Source organism: Manacus candei, unplaced genomic scaffold (assembly GCF_025592945.1).
Source record: "Manacus candei isolate 608988 ecotype Guabito, Panama unplaced genomic scaffold, ASM2559294v1 h1tg000052l, whole genome shotgun sequence".
NCBI lineage: Eukaryota > Metazoa > Chordata > Aves > Passeriformes > Pipridae > Manacus > Manacus candei.
Genome location: NW_026138100.1, coordinates 1,515,180 through 1,535,936, shown reverse-complemented (window position 1 = coordinate 1,535,936; position 20,757 = coordinate 1,515,180). Strand labels below are relative to the sequence as shown.

Genomic DNA, 20,757 nt, shown 5'->3' with positions numbered 1-20,757 from the left:
GTTATCAGTTGAGCTATTTTATATAAAGGTTCAATAGTTGTTGAAGACCCTGTTGGCAGTGCAAGCATGCAATAGAGCCACTCTGTCCTGGGAGGATGCTGCAGCCCACATCCAACCCTTTGCTGCCTTTGCAGCAACCTATTTCTAGGAGTTTGTGAGAGGGAAAACTGCTGGACAAAGTAATCACTCCTCTTCCTCTTGGTATGGGGATCAGCTGAAAGTTTTACCTGAAGACATGTATCGAAAGGAGACTGTTTTTTCATTTTGGTAGTTGTGTAGTTAATCTAGTTACCAAAAGTGGAGTTGATCAGCTTGCCTCATTTATTTTTAGCCTGCCTATCATTTTACTCTCTGAGAAAGATGAATTAAATCCCATTGTAGATTACTTAGAGGGCTGAAAACTAAGAGAAAACAAGAAGCATACCGTGCCAGCTGTGGTAAAATTATCTTGAGGAACTTGCATCTTGCCTCTGATATGTATAGAAGCATAATTCCCATGAGAAATATAAGAAAGTTGAAATAATACAAAACCATTTTAAATTGCACATAAAAGTCCCTGAAAATGACAAGTTGACAACTTGAAACAATTTTGAGATCCTTCCTGCCAACTCTCATTTCTCTTCTGCTTCTTCATTTGAAGACAGCTTCTCGCCCACAAGTGTCTTCAAAAGATTCTTGGCAGATTGAGCATCCCAGAGCACAGAAATTTTGTCTTTACCTTCACTTCGTCTCAGCACAAAATAGCTGCCTTTCACCTTTGGTTTAAATAGTAAAAAGGTTTAAAGACTAGCTCAGTACTCTTTGCGCATGCAAATCTGCCTCTGAAACACAAGCAGAAATGCAAAATACAGTTTTAGAGCTGCTCTTGTAGTGTGACAAAGAGCTAGAGGATATAAGGGTTTGAAATTATCATCCCCAAATTAAGTTGTGGGCATTCCTTATCATGAGGTGCCTGTAAGAGAAGTAACTGATATGTGTATTCATATCCGTGTATATGAGAGACTAAGCAGGCCCTGTGTGATTCTGGCAAACCCCTATTAAGCAGGTGAGTAGATTTTCACAAGTCAGAATCACAGAATCAGAGGGTTATTGGGGTTGGAAGGTACCTCTGGAGATCATCCAGTCCAATCCCCCTGCCAAGGCAGGGTCCCCTAGAGCAGGCAACACAGGAACATGTCCAAGTGTGTTTTGAATATCTCCGGAGAGGGAGACTCCAGGATGTCCCTGGGCAACCTGTTCCAGTGCTCTGCCACCCTCAACATAAAGAAGTTCTTCCTCATGTTGAGGTGAAACTTCTTGTGTTTTAGTTTCTGGCCACTGCTCCTTGTCCTGTCACTGGATACCATTGAAAAGAGTCTGTCACCATCCTCTTGGCACCCACCTTTGAGATATTTATATGCATTAAAGAGATCCCCTCTCAGTCTTCTCTTCTCTAGACTAAACAGGCCCAGCTCCCTCAGCCTCTCCTTGTAATAGAGATGTTCCAGACCGCTAATCATCTTTATATGATGGTGGCAAAAGAAAACATATGACATGGAGGCCATATGTATTTATGGACAAAAGTCCAAGTCGTTTTAATTTCATGTTACACTAAGTTATAACTCTATTTGAGTTATGCTAGAAGTTAATATTCACAGATAGTGAGAACATGAGGCATTGCCAGATATTCTGCTTTTTTTCACTGTAGGCCTTTCCAGACAAATACTCTTTGCTGCTCTCTTAGGGAGATTATTTAGCTGCACATTAACTTGATTCCACTTTTTTATCGCAAAGCTATATGTAGGATCTTCCACATCAGTTCCACATCTCTAGTAAATTCTTGTCCTTAGGTATTTAGGAGCAACCACTGATTACATTATAGACTTACCACAGAGAGAGAAGAATGAATGGGTTTTACACGTTTTGCAATGTGCTGAGTAGGGAGAGTCATTCTCCAAAGTGCATCTATGGTGTATTTTCTGTTGTTTCAGTGAAAGGATTTAGGTTTCTAAGTACTTCAGTAACTTTCGAGAGCATATTTTATCTGTTCAAGTTACTTTGCATAATCTGGAAATGCTGTTCCTATTGATTCTGATCAGTGATTATTACAAACCGTCTTTGTGCTTTCAGATGTGGTGGTACAGTGGTGCACACAAGGAGACCTACTTGCAGTAGCAGGCATGGAAAAGCAAAACCAGCTGTTTGACCTCAGCAATGGTTCTCTGTTGAAAAGCGCACTTGTCAAGTTCTACAACGTGCGTGGGGAACATATCTACACTCTGGAGACACCTGTACAGGTAGGAGGTACTTTTTAAGTCTGTTCTCAATGCTTTGCTGGCATGTCTTTCCCACATTAGCTCATTGGTATAGAGCTGCAATGTGGAAAAGGTTGCAAAATGTCCTGAATTCATTCTAAAACACATTGTAGATAAAAATGCACTATAAATAATGATTGTTTGCATTAAGGTAGACATGAAAGATTGCGTCTGATTCTACGGTCCAGTGTGCTAGGTATTGTTTCCCAAAATCACTGGGCCATGAACAGACAGATAGGAAAAAAACACCTCTGTTGTTTTATGGATAAGTGGCTGAGGAGGAAAAAAGCTAAATAAGTTGCTTAATATTGTAACAGAGCCAAGAGCTGGACAAAAATATTCCAACTCCAGTATCATAACTACAACGTTTTTCAGTCTTTGTTATTGCTGTAGTTTTCTAATGTACAATCAGTTGGTCTGATGCAGTATTTTACTTTTTACGGCATCAGATGGAAAAGGATGAATCAGAAAGTCTTGTTTCTGTTCCCACCTTCTGTACAGACTTTCACTGTAACCTCGGTCATGTAACTTGCCAAGTAAATGTCAACACTTGGTTTGTGTGCTGCTCAGGAGCACAACATGCTTGATAGATCTTCACTGATATTTCAGAGCTCAGCTGAATGTATCTCTATTTAATTTTCTGCAGAATAGGGATGACTCTGTTCTGATTCCTGGCTGTTAGTAGTGAAACTTTATAATAGCATTAAAATCTAAAAGTGAAGGAAAGTGCTATAGATATATTAACTTAATTATGTTTAATTGTGATACCATGTATTATTTTTTTTTCAGTATACCCTGATCTGGGATGGATACAAAAGGATGACATAGTAAACCAGCTGCTAAGCCTTTGTGTTTGCTTATATGTAGCATTAACCTGTGCTTATTAACTTTATCACTCTAATTTAGGTAGAATTCTTTAGTTGTGTAATGTGTAAAATAATGATCTCTTAAAGCCAACCTAAATACGTACAGTGACATCTAATGCTGATGTAGGTACCTAAAGGACTTACCCATAAACACAGCTTTATTGTCTTAAACATAGCCCAGCAAAGTAGCACAGCCCTCTCCTCTCTGGATCAGTTCTGAAGAAAACATTTATATCAGTGTTGCTTTTTCCCAGACTAGGTAAAAAGCAAACCTTGTTCTGTTACTTTAGTACCAGAATACAGTATGTCCACATTAGCTGTTGAACCAGTGTAACACTGGTGTTAAGCTGTGAAATCATACTGTGGTTTGAGCATATGATCAGATCAGGCCAGGTTGCCTTTAAAGTATGAGTGTGTGCAGGCTCTTCTCTTACTGCTTTGTTCCTGGTAATCTCAAATTCTCCTTAATTTAAATACCTTAATCTCCTCTAGTTTTCCATATAAAGCTTCATGTTTTCAGCTCTTCTCCTTTCTCCTCTACTTAATCAGCTGGGAGAAAGCAAATACTGTGGCTGATGTGAGGGCTAATCATTCTACCATTATATGAGTACTTCTAGGGCAACTGACAGGCCAGACAGAACAGGTTACTATCAAGTTTATATTGCAGTATTTCTCATTGTAAAAGTACTAATGTAAGACTCTCAGCTCTTTCCAGCTGCTAGTTTTCATGGAAATGGCAGTATTTTAGTGTAATGGAGATTTCTTCCCACATTGTCAACTGCAGATGAAAAGCCAACAACTTGGGAAGTTGTAAGCCGGGTTGGAAGTGAAGGATGGGGAGGGTCGGGGGGTGGCTATCACCACTTAATAACAGAATCATGGAGTCTCATTTCCTTTGGAAACTGGGATAAAAATAACATTCAAACTGATATGTTTAATAAAAACCATAAATATATGTGTATAAACCTACCTAAAATTAGAGTCACTCCTCTTCTCTTATTAATTAGCTTTTATTCTCTTTATTTGGTGCATTTAAATTCGTATTTACTCAGCTGCAGGAGGAAGTGAGGGGTTTTTCAGAAGGACACCTGTATCTGCTCATGTGGACTTTATTCTTTTATGTATTTGAATGCTAATCTAGCAGCATTACCAGCTAAGTGACAGATATGCTAGAACGTTGTTAAGTCATCGGTGTACTAACAAAACCAGAAAAAAACGCTGTTGCAAAAGAAAATTGCTAGTAACTTTTGTTATGCTGTGCCTCTGCTCCAAAGATGTATATGCAACAATGACAGAGTGAGTCAGTGGTCCCAGTAATTTGTCTCATGACAAATTCATCAGAGTAGATTAATTAGTTTTCTGTACCATGACAGTCAGCCTTTCAATGTGATTTTATAAAATTCATTACTGGTTATTGAAGGAAAAAAAAAAAAGAAGAAAATAAAAGAATTTCCTCATCTTGAACTCCTCTGCTAAAACTTTTTCTTCTGAAGAAGAAATGTGTGACCGGAAAGGCACATTTATTCTAAATGACTGTTCTGAACATAAAGGCCAGAAAAAGTAAAACAGCCATGAACATAGAAGATGGTGGATTACAGGTGTAAAACTGATTTTCCATATGGTCCTCTGTTCCAGTTCTTTGGTAAAGCAGATATCTGAAAATGAATTTTATCTGAAGATTAATTTTATCAGTAAAATATACTGAATTGTTTTTGTTTCTGCTGTTTGTCTGTCCTGTCTTCAGTAGGATATTCAGGAAACAGGAGATTTTATTGTTTATAACAGAACTCAGTCTAAAATATGCAACTTGACTGGAATGTTACTGAACATAAAATCACTGCAAACCCCAAAGGTAGAATAGATTTGGGAACTGCAAGTTACTCATCTTGATGATGACTCTTGTCGTGGATCCCTTCAAGGTGTTTTATATGCTCTCTTCTCCTCCAGCTTTAGTATGATTTTGGCATCCTCTGTCTCATTTGATTAACTCTCTTAAGCTTTTACCTTCAGTGTAGAAATTTATAGTTCATAAACTTAGTTTGCTGACTATAAAACCCCAGAGAGAGAAATCACACTTGTTTAGAAGTATTGAAATGAAAGCAGTAGCTTTGCATGAAAAACAGCATTCATAAACAGAGTGGTATAAACATAGTGTAACACTGTCTCCTGTTCCCTGCTCTGGAGCTTCAGCCTGCCACCCTGGCATACTGCAAGAATGTGTTTGCAGAATGTAGTGGAAAGAACTGAACAAGCATCAGTAAGGACTGGTCCAATGTTGAATTTTTGCTACGCAGAATAAAACTGGTTTGAACTTTGAAAGAATGATGAAAAAATTTTGGAAGAAACTTCAGAATATCACACCGGACCAAACTGTGTCCGTATTGTGATCCAGAGTTGATACTGGTTATTTGCTTTATACAAAGGGCGTATCTTAAGAGCTGTTGATCAGCTGATGACTGTTCAAAAATGTACTATCGATTTCTGTACATTTTTTCTTGTACTAGACTTGTCCTTGTACACATGAACAGCAACCTGATGTACCAAAAATATACCCAGTTATTTTAGCTGGCAGTTTTTTCCGTGGTCCTGCTTTTTCAAAATTTGAAAATATGATTACAACAGCAGGCTGCCGTGCTGGTCATAATTTTATTACTGGAAGAATATTAATTTATTACATTGTTTGTTAAGTCTCAAAAATCTTTCACTGGCATCAAGCAGGGATGAGAATGATCAACTCATTTAAGACTATTTTAGAGTCTTGCTAAAATTGTTTGGTGGAAATGCCGCAACCCGGTTCTGTCACTTCAGAATTTCTCATCTAATTTGCAGACAGGTCTTTATTATATCAACTAACTGTACCTGCTGTCACTTCTGAGTGGATACAGCTGCTTCATATCCTCCCATATCTTGAACTTTAAACAGGAGTTTCCTACACTACAAAATTATCTAACTTCCAACTTTAACAAACTTGTGATTTTTTTCCATCTGATGGTTCAAAGTTGTACCTTATATTTTGGTTCCTTTTTCACTTTTTGTAATTTTTTATATGTCCCAGAGAGGGAGGGGAACAAGAGCGCAGATTTAAAATGCAGATCTTATCTATACACTTTTACTTCTACAGTAAATTTACATTAGCTTATGATTTTATATCACTGTGTAACTGGTGTAAGGACAGGTTAAACCTCAAGGGTAGTGAACAAGGAGGAGGACAGTGAACTAAGCCTCACATGTTGTATAGACAGCAAGATTAAATGCAGAAAAATGGTATTTGTAATATCTTTAAACCCTAATTCAAAGTGGTGTAGTAAACACTAAATCTTTATGGGAGAAGTTTCCAGAAGTCTTTGAGAAGAAGACCCACTTGCTATAGACCTGCTGCTGTCAGCATTTTACAGGCTGCTTCTCCACTGGAAATGTCCCGGCATCTAAATGAATAGATTTAAGATTATGTGATCCCACAGAAACCTTGTAGTTCTGTGAAAGCTATTTTACTCGGGCCTGAGAAGGAAGGTGCAATTTTAGGTTAAATTCAGATCAAAAGTCTATGAGAGATGAGGCTTCTTTTTATGTTACTCAGCTGAGCTTATCTTCATTTATTTCACACAGAGCGTTCAGGTTGACTGAGCGTTCATGTTGACTTTCATTTATATTGCGTGAAATCAATCCTATTTAGTTGTTATTGGATGACAACAAAGGTTCAAGAAGAATTTATTTTCTTACAGAAACAAAAGCAACAGTTTAGAACTAACTGATGAAACATGCGTTAGGATATCAACAAGGACCTTGATATTTTTCATACAGGCCATAAGATCATCTCTGACTGCTGCAGAAATGAATTGTGATCAGGAATGGAAAGTGGAGACACTTGTCTAAGCAAAGACTCATTCTGCTAAAATTGAATCTTGTTGTAGTTACTTCTTTTAAAAAAATTACCGTAGAAATAGAGAGCATGTAAGAAACATTTGCAAGTCAAATAAGAGTTTATTATATGAAAAATCATGTAAGGCCACAGCAGTGTATTTTCTGACCATGTCACAGTCTTTATTACTTTTATCACCATCAGTTCTTAACAGTTAATATTTTTCCCATGTAAATATGGGGAACAGAAGAATGAAGGAGTTATGTTCCTTTCCAGCAATCATCCACGAATGCTGTGGCAGTACAGAGATGTGCACGCACAATTCCCAAGAGCCAGGTGGGCACTGCAGCCATTGCACCTTTCAGCTTGTCTCTTGAGAAAAACAGGGAAAATTGTGCATCACCACGTCAGCAGTCTCAAGTGAAAGCAAGCTAGCAACGTATTTACACGTGCCATTCACTAGATACTGTTTTGCAGTTGTGTTTTTTCTCCTGAGAAAAGTCTTGCTAGTTCCTGGGCTTTCTGCCCTAGAATACCATTTTTGTGTCATTACCAGTGGGAGTCCAAGTGCCAGCAAAGAAGGGATTTGTTCAAGCAGCAGGCAGGCCTCATGGCTCAGGATTTCTGAGCTCAAGGCAGGCAGCAAGAACCAGCTTGAACAGTGTTTTCATTGACTGAACTGCATACAAGTGATGGAAGGTATATAAATTATGTTCTCTCATGTAGGAGAGACAGATGAGTGACTTACAAGAAGCGACCACAGAGCTTTGAGCAGGCATATCTATTCCTGCATGTTTTTCTAAGGGGATCCAACATCCCAGCTGGGGTACAGATTTGAGCAGATGTTTCTGAGTTTCAAACTGACTCTGAAAAAAATGGCAAAAGAGCTCCTTGTTGGACACTTGCCAAGATGTGTTTTCAGTCAATATTTCTCCTGATAAAGCATCTATTTTTTTTTGTCCTTTTGCCAATTATTTCTAATACTTAATTGTGGTAGAGCGGAATCCTACCTATCAAGTTCAAGGGGTTTTCCATGATTATTTTTCCTACATGTTTGTATTTAAACCCTGGAATTCATTCAGGTATTTACAGTTTGTGCTGAGATTTTTCAAAACCTGATGGGATTTTTATATGCAAAGTGGGATTAGAAATTGTCATGTTATATTTGTAGCTGCATTTCCTTGTTCCTAGCAGAAAAAAAACAACTATGCAAACATGGAAAAGAAAATTCTTCTGTGCTAGAGTCTGCTTGTTCACTTTGTAACAGGTGCAATTTGGGTACAACTTTTGTCCTTTTTTTTGCTAAAACAGTGCAAATAAGTGGATGCTTTATGAGGAGCAATACTTTTGTGTTGGATGTTGGAGTTCAATTGTTTTCTCTCAGTAGAGGTTGAAAGGAAAGCTGTGGCCAGCTCATAACTGACTTGCGATAGTAATTGATTCATATCCCCTGTCCATCAAGGGGAAGAGTGGGAAGCATAGTTATTGAAAAATATTATTGGAGCAATACACTTAAAGGTCAAGTCAGCTCTGGCATTTGGGTGATCTTTTCTTTCTCCAAGACTCTAACAACAGGCTAATTTTCCCTGAATCTCCTCTTAAATCTTAGCCTTTAATCATAAAGGAAGTGTTACTGAATACTAGGCTTGAGGGGTACGAAGGGTCTGAGCATTTCATAGAAAAGGAAGGCAAAGTGTGTCTGGTGAATCAGTAAGCAAAGACAAACCAGTGTGGTACAAGCGCTCTTTGATGAGATTGAAAATATTAAAACATACGAGCTGTGTGGGGATATGAACTGTACAAAGGGAAGAGTAGAAATGTCACTATTTACAAACAGTACTACACTTGTAGGTGTTGTATGTTTGTGTCTTTACTTAAACATGCACCTACTCACATATTGTTTGCATGAAAGTACAGAATGTAAAGGCATCATACATTCAGAAGTTTAGAAGGTGACTGAACTATGGTTGCCCGTTGGAAAACTGTGGTAAAGCCAGGCAGGAAGGCAATGTCTTTCAGCTTCTGACTTTCTGCTCTTCCTGAGCTCCATGGTGCTGTGTTGCTGGAGGTCCCACCCAGTGCTTCAAAGCTTCTGAAAAACCTTTTCCTTGAGACTGTGTTTAAGATTGCAGAGGTTCTCGCACTGGTACTGTCTGCATCTCTGCTGTTCTCTGCATGCAGAGTAACCTGAGAAAAGAAGTGGTTTCATTTGACTCTTATTTGTATGAACAGTGTGTATCACACAGTGGGTGTGATATATTGGGTTATAATAGCTGCAATACTCAATACTGTGGTAGGGCTGTCTGGGTGTGCTGTATTGGATTATGATAGCTGGGATATCAGACTTCTCTTTTGGCATCAAAGTCTACACAATAAATAAACATTTGTGTACCAAGTCACATACTTGTTTGTTCCCTCACTATATTTATAGGTAAGCTAGGGAAGTAGTTGATGCAAGGTGAATAGAAGGATGACGTTTGGATCCCATTGTAACAGTCAGGTGAATAGTTCTGCCCATGCTGGAATTTAGCCCTTGGGGGAAATCAAGGTCACTTCTACTAGTGCCATTCTCAGACTGTCATATAGTAGACATGGCTGGTACCTAACTTGTGTCAGTGCCTTTTCAATTGCATTTATTTTGCAAGCAGCTTGAACTGTCTCATTACTGCCAGACAGTATGAGGGCTGAGCCACACTCACAAATTATGAAAATACCAATCAGTAGGGGATACTTTATGTGATCTCTCCTTAAATTTAAGCCTGTATCCCACAGATTATGGTTATGACAAGCTATGTAGTAATTACTAGTGGTACACAAAGGGTTTCTCAATTCTTTTGAAGTTCTCCACTACAAAATGCCTTTAGCAATTACTGTGAAAATTACAAGGTTCACATGTTACTGCTTTTTATTTGCATATCAGTCAGCCTGAAGATTTGTGCCTTTGTGGAAGAATGTGTGTGTGTGTGTGTGTGTGGTGTTGCCTAGATGTAATTAAAATGAAGCTTCTTCATTTCTCCCACTTTAAAACCAATATTTTCCTTGAAATCTGAGTCTAGGATAAGATGATGTAGTAGGGAAGACCTTTTCTGTGAAGTTTTTCATCAAATGCTTTATCTTGATGGTAGTGCTGTGCAGCTACATTTTGCTTCATATCATTCATATCAAAACATATTTTCCCAGTTTCTCACCTTTAAGCATCTTGAATCTGTAACTGAAAGGAAAGATTTTCCCCCAGACTAGATTAGTAACTTCTGGGCTGATGTAACCCTGCTATCTGGGTACCATATTGCTAATAGAGGAGTGGATAAAAGCTATTACTGGTGGTGCCTTGACTCTATCTTCTTGTTTGGTGCATCTGTTATGAAAAGATATTCCAAAGATACCCTGACCTTTCAGTAAATACAGTTCATTATTTAGATGAAAAACATGGTTGCTTAAACTTTTGAGTGTCATAGATTGTGAAAATAAGGAAGCCCTTCACAGGAAGGAGTAAACCTTTTGTAGTTCGCTGATCGCAGCCTCTTGTATAGTATTCTTCATGGACTGAGAGTTTCATCTTTACTCCATGATGTTTACTTGTAAAGAGATAGCAGATAGGGGATTGAAATACCACGGGGTTTGTGCGTATATGCAAATACAGGTGCTTTGTAACTCAGAAAGCAAGAGATGACAGGTGGATGCAACTAACACTTATGAAGGGCAAAAGTAATGGTGATAGAGCTATAAGAGGTCCCAACAGACTGGTACTTTACATGAAAAAAATGGGATTTAGGAGGAAAGTTTAGAGGGTTCCTTGCAAACAGGGAATAATGTCTAAAACAGTAGTAATTTATTCTGCATTGTAACACCTAGTATCAGTTGCCCCTCACTCTTTCTAGTTTTACTGTCATGATTTAGACATTTCTGAGTGTAGAAAAGCAGAAGACAGAAGGCCGTTCTCTATTTTGTTCCTAGTGCTCTTTCACAGTTCATTTCCTCTGGGAATAGTTCAAAAGAGACACTGTGCAGTGGAAAAGTCAGTGCAAGACAAGAAAGCTGATTGGATTTTCTCTACTCATTTTCTGTCTCTGGGCATTTAATTTAACTTTTCAGTTGTAAAATGTGAGATGTTACCAGTGGATGAGGCTTGATTAGGTGACTGAAAAAATCGTTTGAATAGGGCATCAAAAGATCCTACTTTTTAACACTGTGTGACTTTAAAGTCACTTATCTAGGTACTGAATTTGGTAGATGATTTCTTGTGTGATGAAGCCTTCTGAGTAAAAAGCACTATGTAAACATCAGCTGCTGTTATTGATGATTTCAGATGTTCCCGTTCTTCTCCCTTTTTGTGGGCAGTAGCAGGCACTTTTAAGTTTCTGCAAGACTTAGGGTAATGTGATCGGTGCTGAATTCATGTGATCACTTGCTGTGCAGCTATCTTGGCAAAAGATCTTTTAAGAAATTCTTTTAAAGTAGTATCCTTTTGCTCTTCATGCAGCGTCCCATCATCTCCATCTGTTGGGGTCACAGGGATTCACGCCTGCTGATGGCTTCCGGACCTGCATTGTATGTAGTCAGAGTCGAGCACAGGGTCTCCAGCCTGCAGCTGCTGTGCCAGCAGACCATAGCTAGCTGCCTGCGGGATGACAAGGACATCAGCAAACTCACCCTGCCCCCTCGGCTCTGCTCGTACCTCACCACTGCCTTTATACCAACAATCAAGGTAAAAGGAAAGAAATGTGTGTCTTGGGAGGAGGAGGAAAGGGTTACTAGGTTTCTCCCCCATGGTGCTCCTAAGTGACGATGGCTAAATTATAAGATATTATTATAATTATCATTTTAGAAGCTTGATTAAGGGTCATTCCTGTCCTCTTCAAGAGCCCTGTGATGCATTTGGTGCCTATGAAAAATCTGAAAAGAAGGCTCACACATGCTGATCTGCATTATTCCATGGAGATGGCTTTTCCAAGTACATTGCAGGGGTAAAATATGCTGGTGACTCACAAAGACTTGTGAAGAAGCTCATGCTGATGATAATACTGTGTCATGGTTATAAGGAGAGATTCACAGGGGTAAAACTATTGCCTCCCTGCATGTCACGAGTGCTTATATTGCCAGGAAAATTAGACTTAAGACCTGGGGCTCCCAAGTATTTCTGCTAACAATGAGTTCTGCTTACCTTGCTGCTCCAACAGTGCTATGGAAAAATGAACCAGATATTACACCTTTTCCTGTACCGCGAGCAGAACCGTCTGCACAACGTGTTTGTTTCATGGTTTTGCCCTCAGTAACATCTTTGGATTTCCAAACTTTTTATCACAGCCTATAATCCAGAGCATCAGCTGGTAAATGCTCAACATTCAAACACGCTTTTCTGTGATTTTTTTGTGTACGTGCTACAGCATTCTCTTGAGCCAGCTTCAGGTTCTTGTCAAAACATTGCAGAGCTAGAACAACTAATTTGAAATCACTGGGGCTGGCCTAGCTTAAATGAGAACAAATTTTGCCTAAAAGATAATAATTCAACATGATTCCATTTGGCTACTGCTAATCAGGGCAGTTTGTGCAACTGTAAAACATTTCACTTGTCAGAGAAGAATAAATGCCTTGCTGTAACCATAAGACCTCCATCCCCAAAGATGCAGAGCATCTAAATAACCAGTGGTCTTCACTTCTTTCTCGAATGCCTCCTTCTCTCCAGGATGCCTCTTTCCATGTTGTTCCAAACCAGCCCTGCAGCTCTACAGAGCAGCAGTGACATTTGCTTGGCTGTTAGGGAAGGTAGGAGAGGGGAGGGGATGAAGACAGCAGTTGGCTGTAGCAAGGCTGGGAGCCATGGTGGAACTCAGAGGGGCAGAGGCAGTACAGGGGCACATTGTTGCCAAAAACCCTTCTGTCACCTCCCAGAGGCAATGCTGGATGGGTAACAGTTGTGGGGCTGCAAGACTGAAGCTGAGAGGCTGAAGCAGGGTTTCCAGAAGCCTTTCTTGTGCTCTTTCTTGGGTGTTTCTGGAGCTTCCTCAGCACTTATTTATACTTTACCCTGGGCTCTCACCCAGCCACATGTTCAGCCTACGTTGTCAGCCATGCCTTCAGTGTTTGCAAAGGCACCCTCTTTCATGCACACGTTCCTCTTCCCCCTCCAGTTCACAGACTACATTATAGGTCACTCCTCAGCCTATATCCATCTTGCAAGGTTAAGAAAGCCTATTTTTCCCTACCTTTTTTTTCCTCATGCTTTCATTTTGAAAGAAACTGTGTTGACTTATACATATTAATAGTATTTGTGTCATACAGGCTATATTGTCCTACACAAAAGCAGTCCTACTGCTTTAGAACCAAGTTTTTCATGGATTAACACAGTGTGGCTGGCAAGCAGGGCAAAGTAACCCACCCTGAGCTACGTGCTTGCATTTCTTGACATTGCACACAAATAGACCCTCAGCAAAGATGTGCTTGGAAGTGATATAAGAAGTACAAGCTTCTTCCAGAGCTGACAGCATTGTAGCATAGTGGCATTACATGTACTATTACTAACCAGCAGTGGGAATCTGAGTGGCCAGATACGCTTGGAGGGCCTACAAGAGACAAGATACTCTGATATTTGACTTGACCACATTACCCAAGTTCAAAAAGACGTCTATGATACAAGCCAAAACTTGAAGATAGGTTTATTTTCTAATTCAGTTCTTTGACCACAGGTTCAACCATCCTTTTTGATGTAACTAGTTGTAGTTTTCTGTGTACAACTGCTTTTGATCCAACCAAATAATACACAGACACTGTCTTTCTTGCATGTGGGTCCTGCATAACTCAAAGAGTAACCTGTACTAATCTTCACCTACCAAATTAGAGCTGGGTTCAAATTCAGTTAGTTTTGTTGGGATTAAGTCACCATAGGAAAAAAAGCAACCAATAACCTATAGGAAACTTTCTCTTTCCTTCCTTCATTTAATTAAGCCTCCTATCCCAGACCCAAACAATATGAGAGACTTTGTCAGCTACCCAACAGCTGGCAATGAACGGCTTCACTGCACAATGAAGCGGACAGAAGATGACCCAGAGGTTGGTGGTCCATGTTATACCCTGTACTTGGAATACCTTGGGGGACTGGTGCCTATCCTGAAAGGACGTCGTATCAGCAAGTTGCGGCCAGAGTTTGTCATCATGGATCCCAAAACAGATGGAAAAGCAGGTAGAATTGAGTTGTTGTTCTGTATAAAAAATTATTTAGAAATACTTTTGATATTTAATCCTCAAGAGTTTAAAAATATATATATATGCAACATAAATGGTGGCGTCTGATATTTTTTCTTATGTGAAAAAACCTTTAGCATGACCTAGACTCAAGCCTCTGAAATTATACCAGGCTGCCTTTTGTTTTACAAAAGAAAACTTCTTGTAATGGAAAATAGACTGCTAATTAGAAGAAAATATTTTTTAGTCTGAATTTTGAAGTCAGGTGAATGCTATTCACCTCTCTGAATCATGTTCACTTGAGTTCAAAATATTGCAAATATGGAGTTTATACTAGGCAGGGTGAAGAATGTTTACTTTTTCTCTGCCTAGTTTTATTTCAATTACTGCTTGTGAATTGGGTTTATGCTTCTGGTCACTGAGAGTTGTAATTTATACCAGTTTTCTGAAGTAGCACTTAAATTTTCTGGGACCTGTCTTGATAGATGAAATCTATGGAAACAGCTTGATTTCCACTGTGATTGACAGCTGCAACTGCTCTGACTCCAGCGATATCGAACTCAGTGATGACTGGGCAGCAAAGAAATCTCCAAAAATCAGTCGAGCTAGCAAATCACCTAAACTCCCCAGGTAATAATTTCTTGGATATTTCTTCTTCTTCCCCATGGGTTCGTTCTATCTTTGTCTCTTTCCCCTTTCACTCTATCTCTCTATCTCTTGACCCCTTGTAAAATTAAAAGCAGACTCCTTTGGGTAGATAGGAATCATAGGATTGGGGTCTTCTTCAGTGTGCAGTCATGGGATGATGTCAGAGATTGGTGTAGAGTTGGACTTCGTGGAAGATTCTGGGGCAAAATGTAATGGGAAACAATAGGACACCACTTCTCCCTAGGCCTCAAAGAAAGATTTTATGAACTCTCCCACCTCTGCCTTTGCCACATATGAACTCTTGCCACCGTGGAATATATTTGTCCTTCAAACAGACTGTGTTTTTACCCCCTCAGTGCTTAGAGTCCCTGATCTAGTTAAAACCTTTATTTCCTCAGAGATATTTTCAGTCATATGTCCATGCATAGGTGGCATAGATCCTGACAAGTGGCACTGATGCTGTGGTGGCCTTTCGAGGGAGCCTTAACAAACAGAGCCTCCTAAACACAGTGTTGACAAGGTTCTGTAACAATATGCAAACCAAGCTTCCAAGCTATTAATTTGTCCAGTTGTTTTCCTGACAGCTCTTCATTATATTCATTATGTGCATAGATAGAATCCCCAAACCTGCACAAAGCCTTACTGATGTCTGTGGTGTTTCTCATAGGCACTGACCTCTATATGCCAGCTTCATGTTACAGAATTAAGGCCCTGATGCCTTCTAGCTGCAGGTGACACTTTTCCAAAGACTGTATTATGAGCTTGCCCTGGTATCACGGAGAGCAAATGCATCCTTTTATGTGTGAACACATGTGTGAAATACCAAAGTTTTAGTTTGGCAAAAGAACTAAACTTGACAAAAGAGCCATCAATTCCTGAGCCTAAACCTGAATGGGCTCAGGAAAAACAACTGTCTTGCACCCTTGGTTTTCTAAGAGCATACTTTTGAAATGCAACTTCTGTTTGTTACTTTTTCTATGACTGAGCTCTTTCAAGTGGCTGAACTCATATTCTTGACCCCCTTTGCATAGAGGGAGATATGACTTACTGCGTGTCAGGTCTTCTGCATGTTTTATTTTAACCCGTAATTCTCTGTCCTGTAGACTCTTTATTAGCCACTTAGAGAACACCACACCAGTTGTCTTCCTTACATCTTTACTCTCAAAGACATGAATTTTGTGCATTTTTCTGTGCCCACCGATGATTCTCATTATTGCTTTATCTGCAGAATCAATATAGAAGCTCGCAAATCTCCAAAGATGTCCCGAGCTGCACAGGAGATATCAAGATCACCAAGGTTACCAATAAGGAAACCCTCTATTGGTTCACCAAGCCTGACCCGAAGAGAGTTTCCTTTAGAAGATATTACCCAGGTATTGTGCCTATTGTTACCATACCCGATTCAAATGGATTTTCTTCAAGAGGCAGCAAGTTGTGATAGAGATCCAAAGTTCACCAATAAAAAAATGTCATCAAATTACAGTTACTAGAAGGAACAACTAGAGAATTGCATCTTCCAGTTAAATATTAATGTTCAAAAGTGCCAGTGGAGTATCAGGTGTTATTTGAGAAATCCCATCACCACTAATTTTTGTCAATGCAAATCCATGTGAGAAGTTTTATTCCAAGTGATATTGTTGGCTTTGTAAAAATGTGAAAATGCTTCATTGGTTTCTCAGAGCTGTCGTAATACCACCGTAATTCTCTGCTTTGCTAGGGATTGCTGAGATAAGGAAATGTTTGCTTCAGAGTTCTCTGCTTCAATGTTCTCTGTTTCATAATTACATGGAACAGTCTTAACTGGAAGGCAGGCAAGGATTTGGCACTTTGTACTCTTTGTGGTGTTCATGTCCTCAGGGTAAATGAAACTTAGCAGGCTGTAGAACTATCTGGATTACATATTTGATTAATAACAGCCTGCATTCTTTTAGTTTGGTTTGGTTTGCTTTGGTTTTTTTCTGCTCTCTTGTTTCACTTTTTCCTTTTTATGAAAAATTCTAGATAGTTACACAGAGATAGGACCAAAAGTCCCTTGAATAGGGCAGGAGACCCAAGGCTTAGATCCTGCTCTTAATATTGACAGCATAACTCCTGACCTTTGAGAAAAATTTCTTGGTCTTTCAGACCCATAATATATTCACCATGGCAGCAATGGTTTGGAAAGTTGCTTTAGGAGCTCCAGGGAAAAATATGTTTGCTGTTATGAGTAATTAATTTGTGCCTTATTGTTTTGTAAAGTGACTCAAGCATAGAACCAACGGGCAGGGTGTATTACTTTCTGAAATACAGAACAGCCATGCTCTTGCTGTACAGAAAAGCAAGCATTTGAAAACAGACCTACTCTCACTGAGCAGACATTGTGTTGTTCAGTTGCTACAAAGGCACATTAGGCTGTTTCAATACAATAAAAACAAGAGAAGCTGAAATTGCATTATCACGTGCAATAGCTTGATTGCTCTGCAGTTCTTTCTTAGAGTTTGATACAGATTTTATCAGGTAAAAATGATCTTGTTTTTGCTTTGCAGCACAACTACCTTGCTCAGGTCACATCTAATATCTGGGGAACCAAATTTAAAATTGTGGGTTTGGCTGCTTTCCTACCAACTAACCTTGGTGCAGGTAAAAGTGAACTCTGTTGATTTTTTTACATGTCAAATTCTTTCTAACAAACAACAAACTTATGCCATGACATTCTTTTTAAGTGATCAAAAGACTTCTTTAACAAAGCAGTTATTTTCTGTGGACAATAGGAATTAGATTTTATGAAATTCACTGTAACTAAAGGAGATCAAAATCTATAAATACAATAATGACATGATCAATAAAATGCTAAAAGTCTCACTTGTAATAAACTGATTAATTAACATTCAAGCCCGGACCTTTATTTTTACAGTTTATTTGAACAAAACCCACACAAATAAAAAAAAGTTTTTGCAAGAGGAGTATAACAATCATGGGTATTAAGTTACTGTAATAGAAATATTTTTAATAGTCAGATTTTTGTAGTAATTTAGCTAGAAATTATGCAAAAATAATGTTAAAAAAGCTCTTACAGCATCATGCTCAAGATTCTTCAGGTCAGTACATAGCCTTATCGTAGGGTTCTCCTGCTGGAGCATGAGTAGGTTCACCTGCTGGAGCATCAGTAATCTGGTAGCCTTCATTAAAAGTAGCAGTTGTCTAGACTATCAACCTTGTTTTGGGTAGGCCAGTCCTACCCAGATAGTTCTGTTGGAAGGAAGAAGTCTGAGAAAAGAGCAGGGTACCACCTAGTTGAACTGAGCTCTGAACTGAAATATTAACGCAAGTGTAGCAGTTTAATGAGCTCTTTGGAAAACTTATGTTTTCCTGTGTTGTATTATATAGTTAGATCAGGAGCACATAATGATTCCCTGGATGCAGAATTAGATAGATGCTTTTTGTGGCTATGTTGACTGCTATCAGTAGTAGAATGACTAAAAGTCATTCTAATTCTCTCATTGTCAGTGACAGATAGGTAGGGAAGGATGTAAGTGTAGTGTAAGTGTATAGTGATACTTTCTTCAAATGTTCTCCCAGTCTCCAATGTTTGGAGGGACTTCTTGAGCCATGAGGGGTTTCTTTGCATGTAGTAATCTTCAAAAGATTTCCCTCCTGAAGACTTTCCAGTTTTACCCTGATGTCATGTAAGTCAGTAGCATCCTGTGGTGAAGAGTTCCAAAAGTAGAATGGAAAAAGCATTTTCCTTCCATAAAAATAGATGTGAATAAAAGATAAAGTAATTCATTATTTCTGTGTATTATTTAACTACAGAGATGCTGCTTCCATTTAAAGAGAAATAGCTGAAAGTTACAATCTCTTTTATCCCGTTTATGCAAAGTGTTACGTAGTAATTTGACAAATAATGGTTCACACATGCACATGTATATAGTAAATAATAATATTCATAGCCCTTCTGTCTGCTTTGAATTGATTCTTTCTTAGGTTTAGATGCTCTTTGTGTAACAGATTTTTTTTATTTCTTGCTATACTCTTTCTCTAGTAATATATAAAACCAGTTTGCTGCATCTGCAGCCCAGGCAAATGACCATATATCTCCCAGAAGTGCGGAAGATTTCAATGGACTACATTAACATGCCTGTCTTTAATCCAAATGTTTTCAGCGAAGATGAAGATGATTTACCAGGTAAGGAAGAGCTGGAGGTCTGCCATGTTATGGGTTAAGCTAGATGAAGGACAGGTCATTCGTGTTATGGTCCCCTGTGGTAAACACACAAATCAAAATCCCTTAGTCTGATGGGATCCTGTAAAACCAAATTAGAATAAGGCTAATATATATTATAGGCATTGTTTTCTGATACATGTGGAAAATATAATCCATGTAGAGCTGCTAAGTTTCAGGTTCACTGGAAAAGTAGTCATCTGCTGATTCATCTTTGTTAAGAATTCTCCATAAACTGAAGCCTTGCATTCTGCATCTTGACAGGACAGAACTGTAATGTGTTGGAAGCCCAAACAGATGGTTCTTGAGTCCTGATGGCATCAAACCACAGCCTGCTGATGAGCTTGGGTTGGGGGACAGGTTCCCATAATACTTAGCCACCCTTTGAGAAGTGATAAATGCCTATTTGGACTTTTATTAATATTAAGAGGCTAAAATAGTGAAGTAGCTGATCAACAAGTGGGATCAGGAAGAACTTTTCATTTCACTGAGATTTAAAGTAGCAGAAGATTCAAGCCGTGTAGTTGATGTGATGTGGCAGGTAAAAGGACTGGAAGAATTCAGGACCTCCTCTGATCAAAAAAATAATCATGCTGGTAAAACTAAAAAATAATAGACAAGAAGATAAATTAATACATTTTCAGAATTTTCATATCAGTGAGGGATTCCTTTTGCCAAATCACAGGTGTTTGGAACTACAGAAGTGGCCATCATGCCAGTACCCTTTGAGAAGGAAGGAGTGTGAGCACTGCAGAGCAATTAAAGTTGTCTTTACTGTGCTAGAGTCTATTGAAATAAATGGAAATGCTCCCATTATTTCAGACCAGGGTTTCAACTACTGAAAGCACTTAAACTTGTGTCCGACCCAAGCATCAGAGTAGTCTTCTGGACTTCTAAAGAAATACTTGTATGTTTAAAATGAAGCCCATTTTTACACAATTTGGGAGACTTGGCTTGCCTCATTTCTGTCAACATGATATTCACCTGTAGGTTCTGAAGAAATAATAGAGACATTGATGATTGTATATATTCTATTAATAGGAAGCACTCAACATTCTCTATTATGAAACATGGTCCAAGCTGACAGAAAGTAATATAAAAACTAAATAGAAAAGAAAAAATTTAATATAAAGTTTTCGCATGTCTTCCTGAAGATTGAATGGGATCTGGAATATAAATTCCTTTTATCTTATTGAAGAGATGAAATGGTAGTCAGAATTGCAGATACACCACATACAGAGAGAAAATTGTTAGAGAGTTTTGTTACAATTCTTTGAGAAGCCTAGTAAAAGAATCATACTACCCTGCCTTTCATAATAGCTTTCCTTTTCTTGTCCACTTTTTCCTTTCTAGTTTCTTCTGAAAATTCATTTCTGACTTAGCAAATGGTGGCTACTTAAATAATCAAAAATATTTCTGGGTACATCTTTTCTTAAAGTCTACATATGAAGGAAAAATATTGCAGTGTAAATAATGATTACATGGCAGATTAAAAAAAACATAGTAGAAAGCTGCTTTTGGGCAGTGGAATGTTCATAGTGAGGTACCCTTGGGACATATGTTTCTTAATGTAGTCAGTAAAGATTTGGAAAGACAAATGCACAGTGAATTGATTTAACTTACAAAGTATGCAAACAAATCAATTAAAAACCATTGGAGAAATGAAGAAAACATTGGATTTAAACACTTTGGAATATTAAGCAGCACCAC

General features: G+C 38.6%; 1 protein-coding gene across 8 annotated transcripts in view; it reads left to right on the top strand.

Moving 5' to 3' along the window:
- The window catches only part of TULP4 (TUB like protein 4), a 154,828-nt gene that overhangs the window by 120,108 nt on the left and 13,963 nt on the right, over positions 1-20,757 (top strand). For all 8 annotated transcript variants that reach the window (XM_051801546.1, XM_051801547.1, XM_051801544.1 and 5 more), the window contains 7 exons: positions 2,110-2,276; positions 11,500-11,724; positions 13,962-14,196; positions 14,684-14,828; positions 16,075-16,219; positions 17,372-17,465; positions 18,868-19,011. In XM_051801546.1, the coding sequence (XP_051657506.1) occupies positions 2,110-2,276; positions 11,500-11,724; positions 13,962-14,196; positions 14,684-14,828; positions 16,075-16,219; positions 17,372-17,465; positions 18,868-19,011 (1,155 nt within the window). The remainder of the gene's footprint in view (positions 1-2,109; positions 2,277-11,499; positions 11,725-13,961; positions 14,197-14,683; positions 14,829-16,074; positions 16,220-17,371; positions 17,466-18,867; positions 19,012-20,757) is intronic.